Source organism: Puma concolor, chromosome B4, assembly GCF_028749965.1.
Source record: "Puma concolor isolate L17-30 chromosome B4, mPumCon1.1.hap2, whole genome shotgun sequence".
NCBI lineage: Eukaryota > Metazoa > Chordata > Mammalia > Carnivora > Felidae > Puma > Puma concolor.
Window position 1 is genome coordinate 140,427,654 of NC_141673.1, and position 27,967 is coordinate 140,455,620.

Genomic DNA, 27,967 nt, shown 5'->3' on the forward strand with positions numbered 1-27,967 from the left:
GATGGTGTGTGGGTATCTTTTCTGCCTGGGTTCCACCTCTAAGACCTTGGGGGGTCCAGTCTAATGACTCATTCTGTAGTCATTTTATTTATTTATTTATTTATTTATTTATTTATTTATACATTTTTTTCTTTTTTTTTTAATTTTTTTTTCAATGTTTTTATTTATTTTTGGGACAGAGAGGGACAGAGCATGAACGGGGGAGGGGCAGAGAGAGAGGGAGACACAGAATCGGAAGCAGGCTCCAGGCTCCGAGCCATCCGCCCAGAGCCCGACGCGGGGCTCGAACTCACGGACCGCGAGATCGTGACCTGGCTGAAGTCGGATGCTTAACCGACTGCGCCACCCAGGCGCCCCTACATTTTTTTCTTTATTGAGAGACAGAGACAGGGCATGAGCAGGGGAGGGGCAGAGAGAGAAGGCATCACAGATTCCGAAGCAGGCTCCAGGCTCCAAGGTGTCAGCACAGAGCCCCACACGGGGCTCAAACTCCCAAACTGTGACATCATGACCTCAGTGGAAGTCGGAGGCTTCACCGACTGAGCCCCCCAGGCGCCCTACAGTCAGTTTCATCTTGAGGATTTCTTTGTTACAGGAAGCAGAAACAAAACTCAAATCGTGTGTATTAAAAGCGTAGGTGAGAAAAGTAAAACTTCAAAGCCCTTTGAAGAGACACAATATCGCTATTGCCTTGGGGTAGGTACAGAGTGACTTTAACCAGAAGTTCGGTTTTTCCCAGATAAACTACAAGACTTATTGAATCTGTTCTCCACTGACCTACTTCTAGGTGTCTATTCCCGGCTTTCGTTATAGTCCTTTAGCCTCCCTGCCCTTCTCTGTGCTAATATTAACACACTGTCTTATTTGCTACAGCTTTTTATAGACTTAGTACATCTAAAAGTCCTTGCTGGTAAGATTTGTCTCAATAGCTGCTAAAATAATTTCCCCACATTGTCCCTCTTCAAAATTGCTATGCAGGGTGCCTGGGTGGCTCAGTGGGTTGAGCGCTTGACTTCAGCACAGGTCATGAGCTCATGGTTCATGGGTTTGAGCCCCGCGTCGGGCCCTGTGCTGACAGCTAGGAGCCTGGAGCCTGCTTCAGATTCTGTGTCTCCCTCTCTCTCTGCCTCTCCCCTGCTTGTGATCTCTCTCTCTCTCTCTCTCTCTGAAAATAAATAAACACTAAAAAGAGAATTTTAATTGCTTTTCCTGTTCTTGAATCTTTTCTCTTTCATCTGTATTTTAGGATCATTTTGTGCTCCTGATCTGTTGGGATTTTTATTGGAATTGCGTTGCATTTTTTTTTTTTTTTTGCAAAGAAATGTTATCTTTATCATACTGTGTTTCCTGTCTATGAACATAGACTGTCTTGCCATTGATTAATTCTTCATAAATTTCTTTTATTCAAGTGTTATGTTAAGCATAATCAAATCACAACTAAAATCTCCTTTTGACTTGTTCCCCTCAAATGGGAGTATATTTTTCTCACTCAGTGAGAGCTTCACCCCCATCTAGCTTTTTTTTTTCTTACTAATTTGTGGTATATATGTGAAAAGTAACGTATATCACTGTTTTTAGTATCTGTGCAGTATTTAATTATATGGATGTGTTACATTTTATTTAAGAAAACTTTTCTTGGTAGACTTTTTTCAATATTTGCTAAAGTTAAAAATGCTGCAGAGAACATCTTTACTTATACATCGTGCTCTTGTGAGGATACAGATGTAGGATAATTTTCATTAAGTGAAATTTCTGCTGAAAGTACACTCGCTTAAAATGTGTATAAATAGTGCCAAAGTGCTTTCCAAAAGGTAAATATATATATAGAGAGAGAGAGAGTACCACATTAGTACCCAGAGCATAAAAGTACCAGATCTTGGGACACCTGGGTGCCTCAGTTGGTTGGGCGTCCGACTTCAGCTCAGGTCATGATCTCGCGGTTTGTGAGTTCGAGCCCCGCATTGGGCTCTGTGCTGACAGCTCAGAGCCTGGAGGCTGCTTTGGATTCTGTCTCCCTGTCTCTCTGCCCCTCCCCTGTTCACAGAGTGTCTCTCTCTGTCTCTCAATAATAAATAAATGTTTAAAAATTTTTAAATAAACTAAATAAATAAATTAAAAAGTACCAGATCCCCAGAACTTCACAAGCCTCCCTTAGGTTTTATCAACTTGTTTTACCTGATAGATAAAATAATATCCCGTTTTATATCAATGTACCTTTTCTTTAATTATGATCAATCCTGGACTTTTTTCACATCTATATACATAAATGTGTAAAATCTCTAAAAATTATTAAGATTCTTAAAGGCACTAGCCAAGGGGCGCCTGGGTGGCTCAGTCAGTTAAGCGTCCGACTTCAGCTCAGCTCAGGTCATGATCTCACAGTCTGTGAGTTTGAGCCCTGCGTCGGGCTCTGTGCTGACAGCTCAGAGCCTGGAGCCTGCCTAGGATTCTGTGTCTCCCCCTCTCTCTGCCCCTCCCCTGCTCATGCTCTGTCTCTCTCTGTCTCAAAAGTAAAAATAAAAATATTTAAAAAGAATGTTGTATAAAGGCACTAGCCAAGAGGAAATCTCAACAACATCTGAGGTTTTCTGAGACAATGGTTCAAAACACCTGAAATCAAACTCCATTCAAGGGGACAGCTTATCTCCCTCAAAGGTGGATATCGGACAGCATACCTAGGAGCAGAAATGAAACTAAAATCTGCCAAATTCATCTGAATTTCTTCCTTCGCTTCATTTTGAACACGCAGAAAACAATGAAGCCGAAGGCTGGAGTCCATGCCGTACCAACGTCACAACAACCTGAAGTAACAAAACCTTGGAAACGTAGGGTTCAGAGGAAACGAGCAGAAAATCGCCGCCCGGTTGTACAAGTTCAGCAGGAAGATGAAAAAGGCTTTATTCAAAGTCATTGTGGCAAAGCTCGGGCTGGCAGATAGATGGCGCTCAATAACAACCTGCTGAATGGCACAAATGAGTCCTGGCACAGAGGGCTCGCTGGTTTTTGGACGGGGCTTTTCGCCTTACTCTGTGCTGTTAGCATTGTTTGCTGACATTGTATACGTTTCTATAATTTTAAAGTCGGAGGCGCTGAGCTGATCTCTTATCTCGCGTTTCCAAACCCCGCCACTCGTGGTTTATGACAGACTCAGCAATAAAGGATTTCCAAAAAGCAAGCCTTCTGTCGAGGACGTGCCATCCTGGAAGACAACATATGCAGCCTAAGTACTTTGTGTCCTTCTTCGGGGGGTGAAGGAACCTTGACTTCTCTGTCTTAGCTTGCTGGGGCTGACATCCCAAGGTCCCGCAAACTGGATGGCCTAGAACAGCAGAAATGTCTTGTCTCATAGCTCTGGAGGCCAGAAGTCTGAGGTCGAGGTGTCGGCAGATAGGCTTGTGCTGAGGCCGTGTCCGGGAATCAGTTCTCTCCTGGCCTCTGGGGCGCCCAGCCATCGTCGGTGCTCTTTGGTTTGTAGAAGTATGACCTTGATCTTTGCCGTCCCCTCCACATGGCCTCCTCCTGTGTGTCAGGGTCTCCAGGTTTCCCCTTTTTATAAGGACACTGGTCACATTGGATCAGGGCCCTACCTAGCGACTTCATAATAATTTGATTACCTCTGCGAAGACCCTCTTTTCTTTCTTGTTTTAATCTTTTTTATGTTTATTTTTGAGAGACAGAGAGAGAGAGAGCATGAGCATGAGGAGGGGCAGAGAGAGAGGGAGACACAGAATCCGAAGCAGGCTCCAGGCTCCCAGCTGTCAGTACAGAGCCCGACGCGAGGCTCGAACCCACGGACAGCGAGATCATGACCTGAGCCGAAGTGGGATGCTCAGCTGACTGAGCCCCCCAGGCGCCCCAAGACCCTATTTTCAAACGAGGTCACAACATCTTTCTGGGGAGATACAGTCCAATCTGTCACACTCACACTTTCCCTTGATTGCCTTTCTGCATCCCAGACACCACCTATTCTGATCATTGCTCCTCTGATTAAAACGGTGAATTTCATTGGGGCTTTGGAGGTGGTTTCGAAACATAGGATACTGCATAGACAATTCTTTATTTTTAATTTCTACATTGTAGTGATTTTGAACATATATGGAGATTACATGTGACTTAAAATTATATCGGGCACTGTTCAAAATAATTATCTATAAATTCTTAGTGTGTGTGTGGGTTGTATCGTGTGGGAATATACCAGTAAGTGACAATTACTGGATGGATGTGGCATATACCCATTCTGCAGAGAGGTCATAATACTGTAACTTCCCAGTGCACATTTTCCTGAACACTCACAGCGGGGCTAATAACACCCCACTGTCCCCGCAGGGTCACAGAGGTGCTGTGGTGGCCCAGTAACCTTTCTCACCCAGCTTCTCCATGCAGTAAAGGGACATGCACAGAGTTGCTTCTAACCATCACCTGTTTGCTCTGGTTCAGCTGGTTTCTCCTCCGGTTAAAGAGGTGCTGGGTTACTTGCAGAATCCACCGCACCGTGAAGAGCTCTGGGGAGACTTTTGGTGGATTTTCAATGCAATGTTACCCTCCCCATCATTGCCAGAGCATTTATATATTCAAACAGATGGCGCCTGTCTACTTAGGAGCCTTTCTTCAGAGCCCAGAAGCAGGGGCAGGGAGAGTTGAGTCCATTTGCACGAGTGGGCCAGGGGAAGGAATGAGGGAGGAAAAGAACAGAGAAGACCAGGGCCCTGTCAATCGATGCAGAAAAAGCATCTGACAAAATCCAGCATCCTTTCTTAATAAACACCCTCAAGAAAGTCGGGATAGAAGGAACATACTTAAACATCATCAAAGCCATTTGTGAAAAGCCCACAGCTAATATCATTCTCAATGGAGAAAAATTGAGAGCTTTCCCCTGAGATCAGGAACACAACAGGATATCCACTGTCACCACTGTCATTTAACATACTGTTGGAAATGCTAGCATCAGTAATCAGACAACAAAAGGAAATCAAAGGCATCAAAATTGACAAAGAGGAAGTCAAGCTTTCACTTTTTGCAGATGACATGATATTATACATGGAAAACCCGATAGACTCCACCAAAAGTCTGCTAGAACTGATACATGAATTCAGCAAAGTCGCAGGATACAAAATCAATGTACAGAAATCAGTTGCATTCTCATACACTAATAATGAAGCAACAGAAAGACAAATAAAGAAACTGATCCCATTCACAATTGCACCAAGAAGCATAAAATACCTAGGAATAAACCTAACCAAAGATGTAAAAGATCTGTATGCTGAAAACTATAGAAAGCTTATGAAGGAAATTGAAGAAGATATAATGAAATGGAAAAACATTCCGTGCTCATGGATTGGAAGAATAAATATTGTTAAAATGTCAGTACTACTCAAAGCTATCTACACATTCAATGCAATCCCAATCAAAATTGCACCAGCATTCTTCTCGAAGGTAGAACAAGCAATCCTAAAGTTTGTATGGAACCACAAAAGACCCTGAATAGCCAAACTAATATTGAAGAAAAAGACCAAGGCAGGAGGCATCACAATCCCAGACTTTAGCCTCTACTACAAAGCTGTCATCATTAAGACAACATGGTTTTGGCACAAAAACAGACAGACCAATGGAATAGAGATTCCAGAATTGGATCCACAAATGTATGGCCAACTAATCTTTGACAAACCAGGAAAGACTATCCGATGGAAAAAAGACAGTCTCTTTAACAAATGCTGCTGGGAGAACTGGACGGCAACATGCAGAAGAATGAAACTAAACCACTTTCTTACACCGTTCACAAAGATAAACTCAAAATGGATGAAGGACCTGAATGTGAAACATGAAACCATCAAAATCCTAGAGGAGAAAGCAGGAAAAAAAAAGAAACTTCTCTGACCTCAGCCGCAGCAATTTCTTACTTGACATGTCTCCAAAGGCAAGGGAATTAAAAGCAAAAATGCACAACTGGGACCTCATCAAGATAAAAAGCTTCTGCACAGCAAAGGAAACAATCAACAAAACTAAAAGGCAACTGATGGAATGGGAAAAGATATTTGCAAATGACATACCGGACAAAGGGCTAGTATCCAAAATCTGTACAGAACTCACCAAACTCCACACCTGAGAAACAAATAATCCAGTGAAGAAATGGGCAGAAGAACAAATAGACACTTTTCCAAAGAAGACATCCAAATGGCCAACAGACACATGAAAAGATGCTCAACATCGCTCCTCATCAGGGAAATACAAATCAAAACCACACTGAGATACCACCTCACGCCAGTAAGAGTGGCTAAAATGAACAAATCGGGAGACTAGAGATGCTGGCGAGGATGTGGAGAAACGGGAACCCTCTTGCACTCTTGGTGGGAATGCAAACTGGTGCAGCTGCTCTGGAAAACAGTGTGGAGGTTCCTCAAAAAATTAAAAATAGACCTACCCTATGACCGAGCAATAGCACTTCTAAGAATTTACCCAAGGGATACAGGAGTGCTGATGCACAGGGCCACTTGTACCCCAATGTTTATAGCAGCACTCTCAACAATAGCCAAATTATGGAAAGAGCCTAAATGTCCATTAATTGACGAATAGATAAAGATGTGGTTTACATATACAATGGAATACTACTTGGCAATGAGAAACAATGAAATCCTGCCATTTGTAGCAATGTGGATGGAACTGGAGGGCGTTATGCTAAGCGAAATCAGTGAGGCAGAGAAAGACAGATACCAATATGTTTTCACTCATATGTGGATCCTGAGAAACTTAACAGAAGACCAGGGGGGAGGGGAGGGGGGGGAGTTACAGAGAGGGAGGAAGGCAAACCATAAGAGACTCTTGAATACTGAGAACAAAGAGGGTGGATAGGGGGTGGGGGGGTGGGTGATGGGCATGGAGGAGGACACCTGTGGGGAGGAGCACTGGGTGTTGTATGGAAACCAATTTGACAATAAATTTCATATTAAAAACAAAACAAAACAAAACGAGAAGACCAGGGCCCTGAGGATCTACGGAAGGAGGCGGGGCCTCTCCCCACTCCTGCAGGGCCCAGATGTGGTTCATCCCAAAGGTCTTCCACCTCCACAGCCACAGTGCGCAGATCCGCATGATCTGCACTCCTGTTCCAGAAGGGCCCGTGGGTACTTTGGACCCTTAGAAGTGTAGAGTCTTGGGGCGTCTGGGTGGCTCAGTCAGGTGAGGGTCAGACTCTTGATTCCAGCTCAGGTCGTGATCCCACCAGAGTTGTGGGATCGGGTCCCGTGTGAGGCTCAGCGCTGACAGCATGGAGCCTGCTGGGGACTTTCTTTGTCTCCCTCTCCCCCGCTTTCTCTATCTCTTTCTAAAATAATTAAAAATAAAATAAAATAAATAAGTGTGGAGTCCTCCCAGACACGAAATGCAGGTAGGGAAAGCGGTGAGTCTAAGCACCCTTGCAGGCGCTTTGTTGGGGGGCGGGGGGGACGGTGGTCCTGGGGTTCCCTGGGGACATCCTGTACCAGACCAGTCTTGAGGACGATGATGTCATGGTACCCCGGCCCTGGAAATCTTCTTGCGCAGGCCTCGGGCCCTATCCACAAAGCCAGGTAGCAAGTGGGTTAAGGCGCCTGGAGGCCCTACTCTCACTTAACTGCTCCAGTTAGACCTGTGAGCGCCCACAGTGCAGGCGCACAACCTTCTCCAGGAGACGACGCCCACACGGAGGCTGAGGAACACGCCTCTCACCCGGCCAGCGTGAGTCCGCCCCTCCCCTGCAAGGCCCGCCCCTCGACTTTGCAGTGTACGCCCGCCCCTCCAGGCCCAGCCCCAGCCCCAGCCCCAGCCCTTCCTGTGCAAGGCCCGCCCCTCAACAGTACAGTCCCCTCCCCTTCGTAGCGCAGTCCCCTCCTGTTCCACGCAGTCTCCGCCCCTCGACACCATTGTCCCCGCTCGTCCCCCTCAAGCCCCGCCCCTCCCCGGCATAGTCCCCGCCTCTCCCGGCCCAGCCCCCGCCCCCCCGGAACAGTTCCCCGCTCCGCCCCGGCCCAGCCCCCGCCCCCCCGGAACAGTTCCCCGCTCCTCCCCGGCCCAGCCCCCGCCCCTCCCCGGCACAGTCCCCGCCCCCTACCCTGCACGCTCCTCCTCAAGTCCCGGACTCCGCGCCCAGCTGCCGCCCTCCCTCCCGCCGGACTCCACCCCTCTCCCGCCCAGGACTCCTCACGCGGGCCCCGCCCCTGCCGCGCTCCGACGCTCCGACGCCCGCGACGTTCCGCCCCCTACCGCCTTGGCCCACTCTGTGCCCACCGCCCTCGAGTCCCGCCCCGCCGCATCAGGAGCCCGCCCTTTTCCTCGGCAGCCTATTGGCGAGAACGTCGCCGTGCTCGTTGACCAATGGCAGTCGCGGCGGGTGCGTCTCGCCCCCGCGCCCTGCGTCGGGATAAATCAAGCTGCGTCCGGCCCCGTGTGCTAGTCATAAGCCATGTGGCGCGGCGGCTTGCGGACGCGCTGTTTGCTGGAGCGGCTGAGGGGCGGGTGAGAGCAGGCGGGTGGGAGAGAGGGAGGAAGAAGCGGGTGGGAGAGAGGGAGGAAGGGGCGGTGCCGACAGCGGGGAGACTCCGGAGGCTCTGTGGTGTCGTCCGGGCCCTGAAGGGCCGCACCACCGTTCCCTGCTCTGGGAGCCCGGGCCCCGACCGAGACCCTTCCCCTTGGGGAGCCTTGACCCCAGGGCCCATCGTCAGGGAGCCCGACCCGAAACCCTTCGGGAAGCCCGGACCCGGAAACCCTTCACCTGGGGAGCCCGGAGCCCGACCCTGAGGCCCATCGCCCGGGGAGCCGGGAGACCTTTCTCCCGGGGAACCCGGAGACCGACCCTGAGACCCCTCTCTCGGGGAGCCCGGACCCGGAGCCCTTTCTCCCGGGGAGCCCGGAGCCCTACTCTGAGGCCCATAGCCCCGGTTCCCGAAGCCCGACCCAGGAGTCTTGCAGAGCCTGGATGAGGGACCGCAGAGACGTCCTTCCATCGCTTCCCCCTAGCAAAGGAAAGAGGTTCCTGTCCGGTTGCCAGGGTTGGGAACTGCAGCCTGAAGTCTGGGCAAAGCGGGTCCTGGCCCAAGGAGGCCTTACCCCTGGGACCTTAGGCGATCCCAGAGTGGGTGGCCCTGTGTGCGGTTGTCGGGGCTTTTGAAGTGAAAATGGGCATTGATGTGGATTTTAATAGGCGTGATTAAAGTAATTGTTGGCTTGCGGTTCTCATTAACCTGGCTGCCCCCGTGTCACCAGTTGTTGTGGGCAGGGAGTCCTCGAGACACCTGAGGCTTCCACACGGAGTTCTTACTTAAGCTGCGGTGTTCTTTTTTTTTTTTTTTTTTAAATTTTTTTTTAACGTTTATTTGCTATTGAGAGACACAGAGTGTGAGCTGGGGAGGGTCAGAGAGAGGGGGAGACGCGGAATCCGAAGCAGGCTCCAGGCTCCAAGCTGTCAGCACAGAGCCCAACAGGAGGCTTGAACCCACGGACAGCGAGATCATGACCTGAGCCGAAGTCAGATGCTTAATTAACCGACTGCGCCACCCAGGTGCCCCATGAGCTGCGGTGTTCTTAATACAGCTGTAGCTTCCAGAAATGGACTCGGTTTACGGAGAAAAGACCCACTCCAACCTTGAGCGATGGTGGTGCGCCAGGAGTGTGTAGATAAGATCCCTGCTAATTCGCAGAACCTTGTGTGACGGATGGTGCGGTTGAGCAGTCGGCCGGCGAAGAAGCATGGGGGTGTCCTCGTGCCTCGTGTGACTATGGCAGCAGGGGCCTTACATGAGTCGCCGGTGACCAGAGAGTACGGGCGGGAGAGCCCGAGGTGCTGGGCTGCTTCTGCGTGCTCGGCGCCAGCATTTGCTCCTTTGTGGTTGTGCTCTTGATGGTAAAGAACACCTGCAAATCCTCTTCTGTGATTGTGGAATCGGCTGAGTCAGGAAGGTGACGGCTCATCTTGGTGATGTTGCCTGATGGCGACCGGCTCGGCGTTGTTGTTGTTTTCCTCTTCGGTGCGTGTCTCAAAGGAAATACTTGTGTCAGACAATGCTAACGTAGAAAACTCTATAAAGCAAGCGTATGGTGCGGTCGTGTCACCGTTACGCAGACCACCTCCAAACGACTGACTCTCCCACCCTCTTAGATGCGATTGCTCTCTGGTCTGTTCCTGCTCCTCTTGATCCGTCTACGTGTGTATGTGCATATACAAAATTCAGTTCCAGTCATACAGTAGCTACATGGCAGCCGCTGTTTTATTTCACTCACCCCCACCCCCTCCCCTCTGGCCACCATCAGTTCTTGGTTTTTTTTTTTCCAAGTGCGTTTTTTTAAAGATTATTTATTTATTTTGAGACAGAGAGCAGGGGAGGGGCGGAGAGAGGGAGAGGGAGAGTCCCGAGCAGGCTGTGCGCAGTCAGCGAAGAGCCTGACCATCCCACCAACGTGAGACCATGACCTGAGCGCACATCAAGTCAGATGCTCAACCGATGGAACCGCCCAGGCGCCCCAGTGATTCTCATTTAAATGGTGCCAAATGTTATTCCAGGATTGTTATTGTTTGCACACCTAATTGCAGTGTAGGAGTTCCCCGTGAAGCAAGACTTCTTGCTTTTTACCAGTTCAGTAGATGTGTAATAGGAGTTTGAGGCCACATCGTGTACCTGCATGGGAAATGTCGTGTCATGTGAGAATTGTTTTTGGTGCAGGTGAGGGAAATTGGTATCGTAATCATGTTACAGTTACGAGCGTTGACGTATAAAAGGCTTGCAACATGCATTTATTAGCTTGATATAGTGAAGCTTCAGCTGAGTTGAGATAAAGGTCTTAAAATTGAAAGAACTTTACTAAAAACTGCAGAAATTTGTTTTCTGAAATGTTTGGAAAATGTAAGGCTTGCTTTTTCTTTGAAATGTCTTTGTCACGTACAAATGCCCTCATGATGTTGCAGAATTACGTTAGCCACACAGCGTCCTGCAGAAGCGTCTAACCTCGATTGCTTTCCTTCCACGGGGCAGTGCCAGCCTGGGAGCCCGGAGGAGGAGGGGCACCGCAGCCTGTGAGCGCGCCTTGCAGCACGAGGTGGGGGAGCGGATCCACGGCTTCACCGTCAGCCAGGTGCGCGGGCCCGCCTTGCTGCGCCACCCACACACCCTTGGGGTCTCTGTCCCAGGCCCTGGCTCGCCCGATTCACAGTGGGCTCGACCGAGTGGAGTTTGCCAGCGAAGGGATTTCCCGATGCTTCGATAAGTGCAGTTCCCCGGCCCTTCCCTGATCCCAACCCCTACAACCCAATGCCTCTTTAGGTTTTAGAAAGTGAGTCCAGCCCATTGATGTTTCTGCACCCAGACACCTGACTGTTCTCTGCGCTGAGTGAAGACGGCCCACGTCTGTCCCACATGTACGTGGGGCTGCGTGTTCCTAGCACGAGTTTGTTCCGCACTTACGCAAAAACTTTGGTTTTGAGCCATTGGGGTTTCAGAATTATAGAAGATGGATTGTGGTCCTGCATTTATTTAATTTTGTTTTTTTTTTTTTTTTCTTTTACACAGTGATGGAAAGCTATGTATTTCACATCATTGACTGGCCATCGGCCTCATGCTGTGGGTAGCACTTAGCGCAGGGAAGGGCGGGCAGCTCACAGCCCAGGGGGACACAGGTGCAGCTGTGATGCAAGGAGAACTGGATGGGCATCCTGGTGCGAGTGCAGAGAGCGAAAGGATGGGGGGCGAGAGGGGGGCAGGTTCCGGGAGAAGGGAGCGGTGCGTAAGGACAGCTGCCTCCCTGTAGGCTGGACACACAGGGACAGCAGTTCCCCGCAGGGCTTGGGAATGGGCAGTGGCGCAGCTTGGGTGAGGGGCTCCTGACGCGGGCGCGGGAGGGCCTTCGTGCGGTCCCTAGGGCCGTGCAGAGGAGTTTGCACTCAAAGTAGTTACTGTTCTTGAGGACCTCTTTCAGAGTTCTTTCCTCTATTTTTCAAGTTTTATAGAGATTTATGATAAAATACGATCCTTGTTTAAGAAGCAGTCACCATGAAAGCTGTTAGGGGGCAGACAGTTCACATAGCGACTGATTGTAAACACATTGATCATCTCTTACAAAGTAAGATATAAATAATTTAATGGTTGTAAACTCAGCAGGTATCACAAGCTTCTTTAAGCAATGTCATTTGCGTGGACAGTCCCCAGAACACACTCAGGACACCCGGGTTCTAATCTCTGCCCTGCTGGCAGCTTGCTGTAAGCACAGACAGCCCCTGGAAAGTGGGGGTGATAAACAGTGTGGTTGTCATAGTGATGCTCTATGCACTATGCACTATGTCATAGTGATGCAGGCATTTGGTCTGGTCTTATAGAACTGCAGATGCTTGGAGGGAAAATTATCTAGAAGTATTTTATGTAAGAACTTATTCTTTTGTTATTATTAAAAAAATGGTTATCCATTTTGAGAGAGAGAGAGAATCCCAAGAGGCTCCATGCTGTCAGTGCAGAGCCCGACATGGGGCTTGATCTCATGAACCTGTGAGATCATGACCCGAGCCAAAATCAAGAGTCAGTTGCTTAACCAACTGAGCCACCCACCTGGGTGTCCCAGGATGCGTTTGTTTTTATCGGAGGTGATTTGTACCCTCCTGGACCCTCCCACTAGGAGCAGGTAACTGGTCCTTAGAACTCTGTGAACCAGACACAGCAAAGTTCCGTCCCAGGCTGTGGGCGCTCCAGCACTGAGCTCCCAGCAGGGCCATTCTGCGCTTTCCCGAGCTGGTGTGTATAAAAGGAAGCCACACAGTGGGCATTGCCAGTGGGAATAGGACTCGTCCAGGGCGGCCTGGTGTGATGGATGGAGTTGGACTACCGCTCTATGACCACGGCTCTGTGCCTCAATGTTTTCGTCTGTAGATGGGGCTGAGGATCCCTCTCTCATAGGATGACCCGTAAACTCTTGGGAAAATGTCTCGCAAACAGTAAGCATTCAGAAAGAAGAGATGCATAGCATCGTCAGCCCTTGGCTTGTTCATAAGGTTTAGGGTCTGAACGAGGTGGTTTCTGATGTGCCCCCAGCCCCACCATGCCAGCCTCCTGGTGCTGCCTGATTAAAGGCAGTCAGGCCAGGCCCTGCAGTGCAGTGAACGTAACTGCCCTGAGCGCTTTTCCATCTGAGTCTAGCTGTTTGCGTCTTTATTCATTCAGGTAACGGACATCCCTGAACTGTCCCTGACCGCGGTGAAGCTTAGCCATGACAGCACAGGAGCCAAATACTTGCACTTGGCCCGAGAAGACACAAACAACTTGTTCAGGTGTGTGGTGCATCTTGGGAGCACGTTCTCGAGTGTCTCCACCGAGAACGTCTGCCGTCCATTACGTGGTTAAAGGTCCCCGTTCACGAATGTTTTAGTTTTGTTGGCTGCATCCTGAAAACAGGAGAAGGTAAGTGGATTTGTGTCTAAAGCCACAGCTGGTGCAAGTTTGCAGCCTGAATTAGCGATTTCATACTCAGTGGTCGAGACAGTTTTCGCGAAGGGTTACGATGTTACGGTGACCAGATCTGGTTGCCGCGGGTGTCACAGGTTTGAAAAGTGTGCCGTACCACCCGCCTGACCTTCCCGCCTGCCATCTGGTCTTTGCCGCAGCGTGCAGTTCCGCACCACCCCCCTGGACAGCACCGGCGTCCCGCACGTCCTGGAGCACACGGTCCTGTGCGGCTCTCAGAAGTACCCGTGCAGAGACCCCTTCTTCAAGATGCTGAATAGGTCCCTGTCCACTTTCATGAACGCCTTCACAGGTCAGCTGGCGTCTGGGACCGGGGCCGCGCTGGGCCTGGCTGCCGCACCCACCGGGATCCTCGCTGGGGAGGGGGGAGCCGGCAGCTGTGGACCAGCACGGATTTGCCATTTTCTAGTCTGCTGGAAGTTTAGTCTTCCAGGAAAGCCACATGGGGGTCGGTTTATACAAACTGGAGTCTTAGGGGAGGGGCAGCTGAGATGTTTCTGGGAAATTTGCTACAAAATTTGACATCTGTAGCGTCACGTTAATGCCCTGGTGGCGGGGCTTGGAAACAGGGCAGCCAATAGACTGATGGTGTGCACGGAAGTGCGGTGAGGGCTGCGGCGAACGCGCATGGCATCGGCTGTCTGTAGATGAGGTCGTCTTTCTAGGCGCGTGAGGTGTGGCCTCTGCGCCCTGGGCAGTGAGGGGTCCCTGTTGGCGGGGGGCGGGGGGTAAGGGGAGGCTGCAAGTGGCCAAAGCCCCGGGAATCTGGCGAGTTTTAAAATCTTTTCGTTTATACCCAGCTAGCGATTATACTCTGTACCCGTTCTCCACACAAAATCCCAAGGACTTCCAGAATCTCCTGTCTGTGTACTTGGATGCAACATTTTTTCCCTGCTTGCGGGAACTAGATTTCTGGTGAGTGAGGACAGATGGATTTGGACTTCAGTGTTAGAGTCCCTGTCACTGTGTAATCATTGATTGTTATTTAGGCAGGAAGGATGGCGACTGGAACATGAGAATCCGAGGGACCCCCGGACACCCCTGACCTTCAAGGGAGTCGTCTTTAATGAGATGAAGGGAGCATTTGTGAGTTTTTCCCTTTTGTAAAATTGTGTAGAAATGATTTTCCCGTGTAAAATACTGCAACATAAAAAGGTCTGGGGGAGAGTCGACATTCTCTCATGTCGTGTAATGTGCTTACGGCACGGGCCCTGTTGGACTAGCCAGGGGACTGTGCAGTGATCACCGGCCATAAGACGAGATGGCCAGGCTCCCGATTTTCTAGGACCCGGTGTTCCAGACCAGCAGCTCCCCCACTGCGGTCTCGGGCCCTGGCATCTGGTCCGCGGGAGTCTGGGAGATGGCCATTTTTGCTCGTTCTTGCCCAAGTGCAGTTCCCGAGCCTGTGTTACGTGTTGTGTGATAGCATTTATCGGATCCGGAAGCAGATAGGAAAATCCAGCGGTCTCCTGTTAAGCCAGACATTAAGAAGATTTATTTGCAGAATGTGCAGAAATAGTGCTGTCCTTCTCAGTGATATTTCTGCTTTGTTAAAAAATGTTTGCTAATGTGTAGTGATGGGTTAAGATCATGAGTGAACAGGTAACTTTTTTAAAAGGTCTCAGCTTTAATTTGTAACAGAAAAGCTATGTGTACACACACTCCTATGTAATCAGGAAACCCACCTCATGGAAAGCTCTTTGGGGGCCTCCCTGAGTTTTAGGATATGAGGCTCTGGAGACCAGGTGGTATGAGAGCCTCTCTCCATGCCCCGTCCTCACAGCCCCTCGCACTTTGGAGTTCTGCCCTGACGCGGGCTGCTTTCCTGCCCTGTGCTGCTTCCTTAGCCATTAATACTTGGTTCGGGCCCCGTGCCTTCCAGCACCTTCTGGAAATTCAAGTTAGAGTGACAGCCTTTGCTCCGGAAGCCCATGGACCCCCCCCCTCTGCAGCTCGTGGCAGGGACTCTTGCGCACTGTTGTGCACACCGCTGCCCGGCGCTCCGCTGTGCACTGCTGTGGGCCATGCACACCACATAGTTTTCTGAGACACGTCATCCCTGGGTCCTGTGCAGAAACCCTGGGTGGACTCTGTTAGACAGTGTCTGCACCCACGGCCTTGTTTACATCGTCACAGTTTGAATCACAAGGTGTTACAGGTGTATCGCCCAGAGGGTTAGTAATTTGCTGTGTTGTAATGTAACAGTGTGTGTTATTTTACACTTCTGTGTATAATTTTTTTCGTTTGAAGACAGATAACGAGAGGATATTCTCGCAGCACCTTCAGAACCGACTCCTGCCTGACCACACATACTCGGTCATCTCCGGGGGCCATCCGTTGTGCATCCCAGACCTCACGTGGGAGCAGCTTAAACAGTTCCACGCCACCCATTATCACCCTAGTAATGCTAGGTAACGTTTCAGTTTTAAAGCTGAGTTAATGGTGGGTTGATTCAGAGTTGTTTGCATACAGTAAGTGACATGGCTTCTCTCACGTGTGGCCAAGAACTGTTTGCTCAAGAACTCTGTAAGGTTGGATGATTCTTAATGGATTGCCCCTCTCGCGTACGTGGATGCTCATTCTGAAAGTCTGCGGCAAGAACTTTTTATTGTTATCTTTTTTTAAAGTTTTGTGTTTTTTTAATTTTTGGGAAAGAGAGCGTGAAAGCAGGGGAGGGGCAGACAGAGAGGGAGACTCCCAAGCAGGCTCCGTGGTGTCAGTGCAGACCCCGACGCGGGACTCAGTCCCACCAACTGTGAGATCATGGCCTGAGCTGAAATCGGACGCTTTAACCGACTGAGCCACCCAGGGGTCCTGGTGGTTTACTTTTTATAGTTAAGTTTGTGTCCCTGGAGCACAAGGATGTGCCCTGCTGAAGTACCGAATCCACATTAGCTGATGCTTGCCTGAAAGCACCGAGTACTTCCTTCCGGATTTTCAGGTGGTCCCCGGAATGGTCGTCCGGCCCAGACGAGCCGCGTGTTTTGTACAGCTGGTTTTCTCCGTGTAGACACATCTGGCGGGTTGGTGTTGTGGGATCCTGTGAATATTCTGTTCCTTGTCTGTGCTTTTATTTACTTATGGACTGACCCATGTTTATTGCCTGGAGCACTTCCTTTCATAGAGTTGGCAAAGTTTTCTGAAGAATTCTCTAATTTCTTTTACGTTTAGTGGCTGGACCTCGTGAGGAGGCACTTCCCTCCTCAGTAGGGGCCGCCGGGTTACCCTGAAGTACAGTCGGAGGGCAAGGGCGGGTGCCTGCTGCTTCCTCGGCTGTTCTAGGGGGAGATGGTGACGTAGCTCCTCCAGGGATGACAGAAGAGGCTTTGTTTTTATAAATGTTGGCCTGTTTTATTGTAATACCACGATGACCTCATAGAAATATTTTTGTGTATGTGTATAGTTGAGATTATATAATCAAATGAGATCTGTTGTCTTTTTTTTTTCCCCTTATGCTCAAATTGTTTCAACTGTGGCCCGAGGAAAGTCATTTAACTGCCTTCTCTTTCTTACGGCTTCTTTGGTCTTCAGTACTAGCTTCTGTCCCCCTGCCCCGATCCAGGCACGTCCTGCTCCAGATCTGTGGTCAGTTCTTCGTGTAAGGAGCCCTGCGGCTGCATGGAGGCAGCCATGGTCTTTAGGGCCGGGGTCTCCATGGACGCCAAGGATGCTGCTGCTTCCTGGTTGTCACTCTGGAAACCACGAGTGGAGAGTTCCAAAGGATCTTTCAGATATTAGTTCTCAAAATCCGATTCATTTATCTCATTGGGATATAGCTGACAGATGGCATTGCGTTAGGTTCAGGTGTGCAGCAAGGCGGTTTGGGTCACGCAGGTCACATGCAGTCCACTGTGGTGACCTGTGGTCGCCATGCTGTCCTTTATATCCCGGGGACTCACTCGCCTTACAACTGCAACTTTGGACCCTTTGACCCGTTTCGCCCACCGCCTCCTTCTGGCAGCCACCACTCTGATTTCCTATCCGTGAATCTTCGCTCGGAGAACAATGTACTAAAAAAAAAAAAAAAAAAAAAAAAACCAGATCAACTCTGTCTTTGTGCCCTTTGCCCCCTGGATGAATGTGCTGTCTTAAAAACTTGTAATCTGGAATTTGTAGGCTCGGTCTAAACTTTGTGAATTTCTTCAGTTGTCAGCGTGACGGAGGACTGCATTCCTGTAGCTAAGGCCGCGAAACGTTTTAGCGTGCAAGTTACTTCGTTGTTGGAACACCTTTATATAGTATGTTTAAAATAAACTTTTGGCAGGTTTTCATTTAACTACATCTTTCTGCATGATTTATGTTGTGTTTGAGCCACCTATCTTCTAACAAGATCAAAAGCCTGTATTTGGTCTTTGTAGTTATAAAGCAAGTGAAAAAAATGTGTTTTTATACAGACTTCATCTCAGTATGGGACACATTCATCATTAGCTGCTCTCAGTGCATAACTTCCATTTTTACATTTCATTTTAGTTCTACTCTGGTCAGCGTCTCCTGTTGTAGGAGTTTCAGGTGGACGGTATTGTGATTCAGCAGTTCCACACATCAGTCGGTGCCCATCGGGGCTCCTGTCACCCCTTTCACGCCCAGCCACCTCCCCTCTGGCAACCGTCTGTTCCTTTTCTGCCCTTAAGACTTGTTCTGGTTTGGGGGTGCCTGGGGGGCTCAGTCGGTTAAGTGCGGGACTCTTGATTTTGGCTCAGGTCGTGGTCTTGTGGTTTGTGCATTCGAGCCCCACGTTGGGCTCTTTGCTGACTGTGTGAGGTCTGTTTGGGATTCTCTCTCTTTCTCTCTCTCTGCCCCTTCCCTGCTCACATGCAAGCGAGCTCACCCTTTCCTTCTCCCTCTCTCAAAAGAAACTTAAAACTAAAAAAAATTAAATAAAGACTATTGTTTTGGTTTGTCTCCTTTTTTTTCCCCCCCTTTGTTCATTTGTTTTCTTTCTTAAGTTCTACAAATGAATGAAATCACATGGTGTTTGTCTTTCTCTGACTGGGGTGTTTTCCTTCGCATTACCTTCTCTAGCTCCATCCGTGTCGTTGCAAATGGCGAAATGTCATTCTTTCTTATCATTCCATTCTGTGTATGTGTGTGTATTAATATGCACACTGCGTTTTCCTTATCCATCTGTCGGTGGACACTTTGGGACTTCCATAAATAATTATGCTGCAATAAACACAGCGGTACCTACCTATATCCCTTTGAATCTGTTTTTGTATTTTGGGGGAAATACTTAATAGTGTGATTACTGGATAAATATATTATCCAGGGGTTCTTTTGTGGTTCAATACAAATTTTAGGATTATTGTAGTTCTCTGAAAAATATTGGTGTTTTGATAGGGATTGCATTAAATCTGTAATGGCTTTGAGTGGTGTGGACATCTTAACAGTGTTCTTCCAATCCCTGAGCATGGGCTGTCTTTCCATTTGTTTGTGTCGTCTTCAATTTGTTTCATCAGTTTTTTATATTGTCTTTGGAGTACATATCTTCCACTCCTTGGTTAAGTTTTTTCCTAGGTATTTTATTATTTTTGGTGCAATTGTAAATGGGATTTTCTTAAACAAAATTTCTTTTTCTGCTCTTTCATTATTAGTGTGTAGAAACGCAACAGACTTCTGTATGTTGATTTTGTATCCTGTAATTTTGCTGAATTCACGTACCAGTTCTAGCAGTTTTTGGTGGGGTCTTTAGGGTCTTGTATTGCATAATGTGTCATCTGCAAACGCTGAAAGTTTTGGTTCTTCCTTAGCAGTTTGGACGCCTTTTATCCCTTTTGCTTGTCTGAGTGCTGTGGCTTGGACTTCCAGTGCCGTGTTGAATAAATGTGTGGTGACCAGGGTGGACATTCTCATCCTGACTTTGGGGAAAAAGCTCAGTCAGTATGACGTTAGCTGGTGGTTTTTCATATATGGCCTCTGTCATGGCCTCCCTGAAACCTGTTCTGTCGAGGGTTTTTATCATTAATGGATGTTGTTCTTTGTTGGGTGATCTTATGGTTTTTAATCTTTTTTTTTTTTTAAGTTTATTTTGAAAGTGAGAGAGAGTGAGCACATGCGTGAGTGTGGGAGGGGCTGAGAGGGAGAATCCCAAGCAGGCTCCACACTGGCAACGTGGAGCCCGCTGCGGGGCTTGACCTCATGAACCATGAGATCATGACCTGAGCTGAAACCAAGAGTCAGACGTTTAACTGACTGAGCCACCCAGGTGCCCCTTTTATCGTTTCTCTTACTGATGTGTGATGTAGCACAGTGATTGATTTGTGAATATTGAACCATCTTTGCATCCTGAGAATAAATTCCACTTGATCACGGGGAAGAATTTTTTTTTTTTTTTTAATTTTTATTTATTTATTTATTCAACGTTTATTTATTTTTGGGACAGAGAGAGACAGAGCATGAACAGGGGAGGGGCAGAGAGAGAGGGAGACACAGAATTGGAAACAGGCTCCAGGCTCTGGGCCATCAGCCCAGAGCCCGACGCGGGGCTCGAACTCCCGGACCGCGAGATCGTGACCTGGCTGAAGTCAGACGCTTAACCGACTGCGCCACCCAGGCGCCCCAGGGGAAGAATTTTTTAAATACATTGTTAGATTTGGATTGCTAATACTTTGTTAAGCTTTTTTGTGTCTGTGTACATCAGAGATAATGGCTGTAGTTCTCTTTTTTTGTGTGTGATATTTTTTTCTGGTTTTGGTATCGGGTAATGCTGGCCTCATAGAATGAATTTGGAAGTTTTCCTTCTTCATCTATTTTTGGGAAAAGTTTGAGAAGAATATTTATTAACCCTGCTTTAAACGTTTGGTAGCATTCGCTTATGATGCCATCTGGTCTCAGACTTTTGTTTATTGGGGGTTTTCAGTTACTGACTCAGTTTCTTTCCTGGTTATTGGTGTATTCAAATTTTCTGTTCCGTTTTTGGTAGTTTATATGTTTCCAGGAATTTATCCATTTTTTCTAGGTTGTCCAATTTGTTGGCATATAGTTTTTCATAATGTTCTCTTATAATCCTTTGTATTTCTGTGGTGCTGGTTGTTACTTCTGTCTCGTTTCTGATTTTGTTTGAGTCCTCCCTTTTTTGATGAGTCCATCTAAAGGTTTATCAGTTTTGTTGATCTTTTGAAAGAACCAGCCCTTGGTTCCGTTGATGTATTCTATTTTTTTAGTTTTGTGTATCATTTATTTCTGCTCTAATCTATTATTTCCTTTAATTTGCTGGTTTGGCGTTTTCTTTGTTATTTTTCTAGCTCCTTCAGGTGTAAGGTTAGGTTGTCTGTTTGAGGTTTTTCTTGCTTCTTGAGGTAGGCCTGTATTGCTACAGACTTCCCTCTTAGAACTGCTTTTGGTTTATACCAACCAAAGGATTGGACCATTGTGTTTTCATTTTCATTTGTTTCCATGTCTTTTTTGATATCCTCTTTGATTTCTTGGTTGACTCATTCATTTTTTAGTAGCACATTATTTAGCATCCATATATTTGTGCTCTTTCTGGTTTTTTTCTTGTGATTGATTTCTAGTTTCATAGTGTTATGGTCAGAAAAGATGTATGGTATGACTTCAGTCTTTTTGAGTTTGTTGAGACTTGTTTTGTGCTATAATATGTGATCTATTCTGGAGAATATTCCATGTGCATTTGAAAATAATGTGTATCCTGCCGTTTTAGGATGGAATGTTCTGAATATATGTTATATCCATCTGGTCCAGCATATCATCCAAAACCAGTTTCCTTTTGATTTTCTGTTTAGATGATTTGTCCATTGATGTAAGTGGGGTGTTAAAGTTCCCTACTATTACTGTGTTACTATTGATTACTTCCATTATGTTTGTTATTAGCTGCTTTATGCATTGGGTGCTTCTGTGTTGAGTGCATTAATATTATAGTATCTTCTTTAAAAAAAATTTTTTTTAACATTTATTTTAGAAAGACTGCAAGTGGGGGAGGGACAGAGAGAGGGAGACACAGAATTGGAAGCAGGCTTTAGGCTCTGAGCTATCAGCACAGAGCCCGATGTGGGGCTCGAACCCATGAACCGTAAGTTCATGATCTGAACCAAAGTCAGACATTTAACTGACTGAGCCACCCAGGTGCCCCTATAATTGTTCTGTCTTCTTGTTGGGTTGTTCCCTTTATGATTATATAGTGCCCTTCTTTGTTTCTTGTTACAGACTTTGTTTTCAAGTTTATTTCATCCAATGTAAGTATTGCTACCCTGGCTTTCTTTTCACTTCCATTTGTATGATAGATGTTTCTCCATCCCCTCACTTTCAGTCTGCAGGTGTCCTTAAGTCTGAAATGAGTCTCATGTAGGCAGCATATAGATGGGTTTTGGTTTTTTATGCATTCCATCACCCTGTATCTTTCGATTGGAGTATTTGGTTATGTATATTCAATTATTGATAGGTATGTACTTACTGCCAGTTTGTTACTTGTTTTATGATTATTTTTCTAGTTCTTCTCTCACTCTAAGTTGGTTTTCTTTAGTGATATACTTGGATTCTTTTTTGTTTGTTCTTTTCACATCTGTTACTGGATTTTGATAAACAGTTACCATTAGGTTTGTATATGTCCTCTTTAGCACATAGCAATCTATATTAAGTTGATGGTTGCTTAAGTTTGAACCCATTTTTTATCCCTCCCCCATATTTTGGGTATATCGTGTCCTATGTTACATCCTTTTATGTTGTGAGTCCCTTGACTGATTTTTACAGATACACTTGTTTTTACTGCTGTTGTGTTTCTTAATTTTCTTACTGTCATTAATGGTCTTTCCTTTCCACTCAGAGTCCCCTTTAACATCTTGTAGGGTTAGTTTAGTAGTCATGAACTTCTTTAATTTTTGTTTATCTGAGAAAGTCTTTATCTCTCATTCTGTTATGAATGATAGCCTTTCTGGACAGAGTATGATTGGCTGCAGATTTTTTCCTTTCAGCACTGTGAATACATCATGAACCTCCCTTCAGGCCTGCAAAGTTTCTGCTGAAAAATCCACTAATGGCCTAACAAGGTTTCTCTTGTATGTAACTTTATTTCGGGACTTTTAAAATTTCCTCTTTGTCACTTTTTTTTCTATTTTAATTACTAGGTGTCCTGGTGTGGACCTCCTTGGGTTGATTATGTTCGGGGCTCTCTGGGCCTCCTTGATCTGGATTTCTTCCCCCAGATTAAGGAAGTTTTCAGCTGTTATTTCTTCAGATAACCTTTATGCCCCCTTTTCTCTCTTCTTCCTCTGGAATCCCTAAAATGCAGATGTTAACTACAGTTGATGATGTCACTGAGTTCCCTAAGTCTGTTGTCGTTTACAGAATTCTTTTCTCTCACCCGCTCAGATTGACTGATGACTTTCCATTGCTCTGTCCTCCAGGTTGCTGATTCCTTCTTCTGCTTCCTCCAGTCTGCTATTTCTTCCACCTAGAGTATTTCAGTTTCACCTGTTGTGCTCTTCGTCCCTGACTGGTCCTTTCTGGTCTGTGCTGGGGCCTCACCGAGGTCTTCCTCTCCTTCCTCAAGTCCAGGGAGCATCTTTATGACCATTACCTTCAATTCTCTGGCAGGCACGTCACTTTTCTCCATCTTGCTTAGGTTTCTTGCTGTCATTTTGTCTCCTTCTTTCAGTTGGGACACATTCCTGTGGGTTCTCATTGTCTCGCTCTCAGTATCCGTTCTGGGTGAAAGTCAGCTGTGTCCCCCGCTCTTGAGAGTAGTGCGCAGGTGCACACTTTTAACAAGGCGACACTGGTCCTCTGCCAGAGGGGATGTGCTGCCGTGCAGGAGACCGGGGTCAGTTGGGGAGATCTGCAAAGTGCGCGTGCGCGGGGCATGCAGTCTTACCAGGGTGGGTGTCCTCCGCTGGAGGTGATCGGCTGCTGTGGCTGCCACCCCTGTAAAGCATGCATTTAGGAAACACGGTGACGGGAAGGTGTGCCCTGGGCTCCTGTGGGAGGGGATCCCCAGCACTGGGGCTGAGGTGGGCGGGTGGGGGGGGGGGTCAGGGGCACAGCGGAAGCAGGTCTTTGCTCCTGGCGGAGTCTCCCGTCGTCTCTGTCCCTCGGGACACGCTCTGACACCCTCCTGCATGCCCCTCTGTTTTTCAAGCTGCTGCTGCTTTGCATTATCTCCACTGGCTGTTTGTTATGCCCTCTCTTCAAGGGCAGGGACCCCGCTTCCTATCACCTCCAGGTTCTCCCAGAAAGAGCCTGCCAATTTTTAGAGTTCCGGCTTTAGGTCTCGCTAGTTGTAAGAACTTGTGAGATCCGGCCCCTCTCATTTTCAAAGCCAAATATTACAGGGATTCATCTTTCCACGTGCTCTCCCCTGAGTGACGGTCTGTTTCTGTCCCCTCTCCCCGCCCATGGGCCCTTCCTCCAGCAGACGGTGTGCTGGTCCATTTAGCTCCCCACAGCGGCTCTGGCCCCCCTTCCCTCTGCAGTGTGTGCTCTTCTCTGTGTTTAGTTGTGGCGTTTGTTCTGGCAGTGTGCGCGTGGTTTCCTGGGTAATTTACCTAGATGGGACTGGATCTGGTTGTGTCTGTGCGATGAGGCAAGCTGAGGGTTTTCCTCCTCTGTGTACCTTCCATTTTATACGGAAAGACATCTGTGTAGATTCCCAATCGTGTAAACTGAGCTAGACTGATCTATTCTGTCAACATTTCAGGTTCTTCACTTACGGCAATTTCCCGTTAGAACAGCATCTGAGACAAATTCACGAAGAAGCACTGAGTAAATTTGAGAAAATTAAGCCAAATACTGCAGTGCCCACTCAGAAGCCTTGGGATAAGCCAGTAAGTGCCCCATCCAGAGAATAGACACTCAGTACATTGAAATGGAGAGCCAAACTGCGTACTAATCACAGGATTTTCAAATGTTGAGGGCTCTGCCTTGAACGTAAGAGCTTCTTGAGCCTAAGGAACAGTTGTGTGTCTGAGAAGAAAGTTAATTTAGTGAAAAGCATCTCCTGGGCCACGTTATACACACACAGGGAACTTACTAGATTAAACCTACTCTGTCCCTACTTAAAGCATCGTGTCGCTTTACAGAGGGAGTTCCAGATAACATGTGGCCCAGACGCACTGGCTGCAGATTCCTCTAAACAGACAACCGTCGGGGTCGGCTTCCTCTTACCAGAGTAAGTGTCCGCTGTGAACTGGGGAAAGTGCAGGTTAGCAGCTTTGGAGGTGAGTTTTCCAAGTGTAAATGGGTCGGCGGTCGGAATTTCCAAGTCCAGCAGCCGGTGGATGTCAGGGAGGGCTTTAGCAGCATCTGGGGTGGTTTGGGCAAAATCACTTTCACTAGCTATCCAGAAAAACGTAACTTCTCGCTGCATTGTAAAGCTCATTTCTGTGGAGAAAGGTGGCTCGGACAGCGGTTAACATTTGTGGGGTGGGATCCCCGATGCCATTGAGCGGGAGAGGAGCGCAGCGAACGCTGGCTTGACAAAAACGTACGACACACACAATTCTGTAGCTGTGGAGACGTGGACACGTGGGGCACGTGGGCAGGAAGGGGTCCTCCGCCGTGCTGCTCCTGTTGAGGTGTAGACAGTGCAGTTGTAATTAGGATGATACAGGTCGGAGTGCTTGGCACCCTGTAGTATGATAGCATTCGATATGCGGCTAAATCAGCTTCATGGTTTGGGACCCCAAAATAATGCGGTTTACTAGAACTTTGCAAACCAAAAAAAAATTATTCTCTTTTATCCACGTAAGTTAAAAATAGAGGTTAACATGTAAGAATTTGTATTAGGTCAGCTTTGGAAATGAAAGTCGATTTATTGGTGATTTTAATGATTTTGAAAACGTTAATGAGGGCCTTTTTCTCCCCTGCCCTTTGCATTAAGCATCACTGATACGTTTGAAGCCTTCACGTTAAACCTTCTGTCGTCACTCTTGATCAGTGGACCTAACTCCCCCTTCTACAAAGCATTAATTGAATCTGGGCTTGGCACAGACTTCTCTCCTGATGTCGGGTAGGTTTCACGATCGGGTCAGTAGTCGCGGTGGGGGCCAGTTTTGACATTTGACGGTGTCTGGACACATTTTTGGTCGACATGACTAGGGAGGGGTGTTGGCACCTGGTGGGTGGGGTTAAGGATGTAGCATGCCTGACACCTCACAGTCGCGGGACGGTTCCGTTCCCGCCCCAAGCACAGAACTGTGCCTTAGATTGTGGGTCCAGTACAGATAATTCCATCTCCTGGAGGGGACATTTGGAAAAAGAGAAGAGAAAGATCGCTTGTTCAAGATCTCAGGATGGCATACTGCTGCCCGTTTGAAAAGCCAGGTTGTTAAATACTCTTTCAAATCTTAAAATTTTGTAAAAGCGCAGCCGTTCTGTTTTTAGATTTAATTTTGCCATAACTCTATAAAGTTCAAATTGTATTGGTTTTTAGAAATGTTAAGTGGACACGCGTATGACAGTGAGCACTTGTGTGCGCGGACCAAATGTCCGAGAGCACCGCTGTCACTGGCTTTTTCTTGGAGGACTCGGGAGCCTCAAGCGTCCGTGGCTGTGCGGTCGAGAGTGCGTGATCTTCCAGCGAGCACACCGCGCGCGGAACGTGTCCGCGGTCTGCCACACAGTCTGCCTTTGTGTCGTAGGTACAATGGCTCCACGAGGGAGGCCTACTTCAGCGTGGGCCTGCAGGGGGTCGCCGAGCAGGACGTCCAGGCCGTCCGGGACATCATCGACAGGACCATCGAGGAAGTACTCCAGTGCGTGTGGCTGCTGGCCGCCGCCGGGCCGACCTTCTCCATCCCTGATGCTTTCCACGCGGGACCCCCCTCCCCACCCCAGCCGCATCGTTGGGCTTTTTTCCTCATAAAACGCGTATTCGTCCACTTACGGTTGTTTAGTGCCTCATTGCAAATCATCATCTCCGTTCTCTGTTTTTTAGGAAAGGATTTGAAGATGATCAAATAGAGGCTCTGCTACATAAAATCGAAATACAAATGAAGCATCAGTCTGTCAGCTTTGGACTCACCCTGACGTCTGTGTGTAATTTCTCACCTACCTCCTTCCTCTCGTGCTCTGTTTGTGGGTTTTGTTTTGCTTTAACTTTCATGACCAATGGGTATTTGACAGCTGAGGATACAGATATTCACAGCGCCTCTCATCTGAACCTTGAAAGCTGTGCCATTTTGGATCGGATATGTTTACTTTTAACTTAGTTTTATGATATGTTGTGTCTTTTTACCAGTGTAATCGGCTTTTTGGTAGCTTATGTTTTAAGGCAAGATAAGTTGACACAGAATACTTATGGATAGAGGTTTATAACTGTTGACTGTTGGTAATTATACTTCTAAAAATTATTTCAAAACCCGTTCTTTATTTTATTAAGAAAAAACAGATCTGAAATTTTCCTGACCAAAGAATGACTTAATCTTTGCTTTGAACCGTCATCTGTGGTATTTTTAGCCACAGAAGCTGGTGTTTTAGTAAAATGTCCCGTTTGCTGTTTACTGAGCAAGCGCAGAGCTCACAGAGTGAGGCGCGCTGTGGCTTTGAAATTCTCGGTTGCAGTACATTGCTCCCTGCTGGAACCACGACGGGGACCCGGTGGAGCTCCTGAAGCTGGGAAGTCAGGTGGCTCGATTCAGGCAGTGCCTCCGGGAGAATCCAGAGTTCTTGCAAGAAAAAGTAAAACAGTATTTTAAGGTAAGAAACTTGGAGGATTTATGTGAATGGGGACAGCCTTTCTTAATTATTAATTAATGCTCATAATAACTTCAAAAATGTAGTTTTCCGGATCCTGATGCAAGTTGGCTTTTTACGTGAATACCTGAGTGTGTTTTTTACAGAGGAATATATGTGTGCGTGTGTACTAATTAACGAAACATCTGCGGGCATTTTTTTCTGTTTTGTTGAAAGAAAGATGAGACCATTCACCGCAGTTTTTTGGAAGGTTTTGATAAGAATTAGTGTTCCCTTGTCCTTCAGAGTTTGGTGGAGTTCACCGCGAAGAAATACTGTACTAGGATTTTCTTCATTGGGAGTCTTTTGGTTTTTATTTTATTATTTTTTAATTTTTTTTGGCAAACGACTGACTCAGTGTCCTCGGTAGTTACTGATTTTCTCAGATCTTTCTGTTTCTTCACACTTCAGTCTGGGGGTTGTGGCTTTAGGAATTCGTCCATTTCTTCTAGGTTGTCCAGTTTGGCGTGTGATCGTCCAGTATTCCCTGGCATTCTTATTCCCTGATCTTTCTGATCCTGGTACTGTTGGTGCTAAGACACCCCTCTCCATCTCTGCGTTTACTTGAGCCTCCCTTTTTTCTTGGCTGTCGAAAGGTCCGTCACGTCCAGCAGTCTGTGTGAAGAAGTCTTGGCCGTGATCTAATTTTCATCGTTTCCTTTATCCTGCTAGCTTTGTTTTGGGTGGATCCCACTTTTCTGTTTTCTGAATGTGTAGTGACAGGTTACCCATTGGGCTTTGTGGCCTTTCTTTGTTTTCAGTGTACGCGTTTACTGTGTACACATCACTCTTAACGCGATTTGTGGGAGCCTATAGTT

The 27,967-nt window shown here is 47.4% G+C and overlaps 1 protein-coding gene across 2 annotated transcripts in view; it reads left to right on the forward strand.

The window, feature by feature from the left end:
• The first annotated feature begins 8,335 nt into the window (after positions 1-8,335).
• PITRM1 (pitrilysin metallopeptidase 1) overlaps positions 8,336-27,967 on the forward strand; it is a 43,834-nt gene continuing 24,202 nt past the window's right edge. Inside the window, exons 1-13 of one of the 2 annotated variants that reach the window (XM_086715054.1) lie at positions 8,336-8,487; positions 10,998-11,097; positions 13,170-13,276; positions 13,610-13,761; positions 14,270-14,384; positions 14,459-14,555; positions 15,720-15,880; positions 24,115-24,241; positions 24,497-24,585; positions 25,297-25,425; positions 26,057-26,170; positions 26,353-26,449; positions 26,979-27,113. In XM_086715054.1, the coding sequence (XP_086571180.1) occupies positions 8,435-8,487; positions 10,998-11,097; positions 13,170-13,276; positions 13,610-13,761; positions 14,270-14,384; positions 14,459-14,555; positions 15,720-15,880; positions 24,115-24,241; positions 24,497-24,585; positions 25,297-25,425; positions 26,057-26,170; positions 26,353-26,449; positions 26,979-27,113 (1,476 nt within the window). In that variant the 5' untranslated portion in view covers positions 8,336-8,434. The remainder of the gene's footprint in view (positions 8,488-10,997; positions 11,098-13,169; positions 13,277-13,609; positions 13,762-14,269; positions 14,385-14,458; positions 14,556-15,719; positions 15,881-24,114; positions 24,242-24,496; positions 24,586-25,296; positions 25,426-26,056; positions 26,171-26,352; positions 26,450-26,978; positions 27,114-27,967) is intronic. The other variant, XM_086715055.1, reaches the window with a different exon arrangement.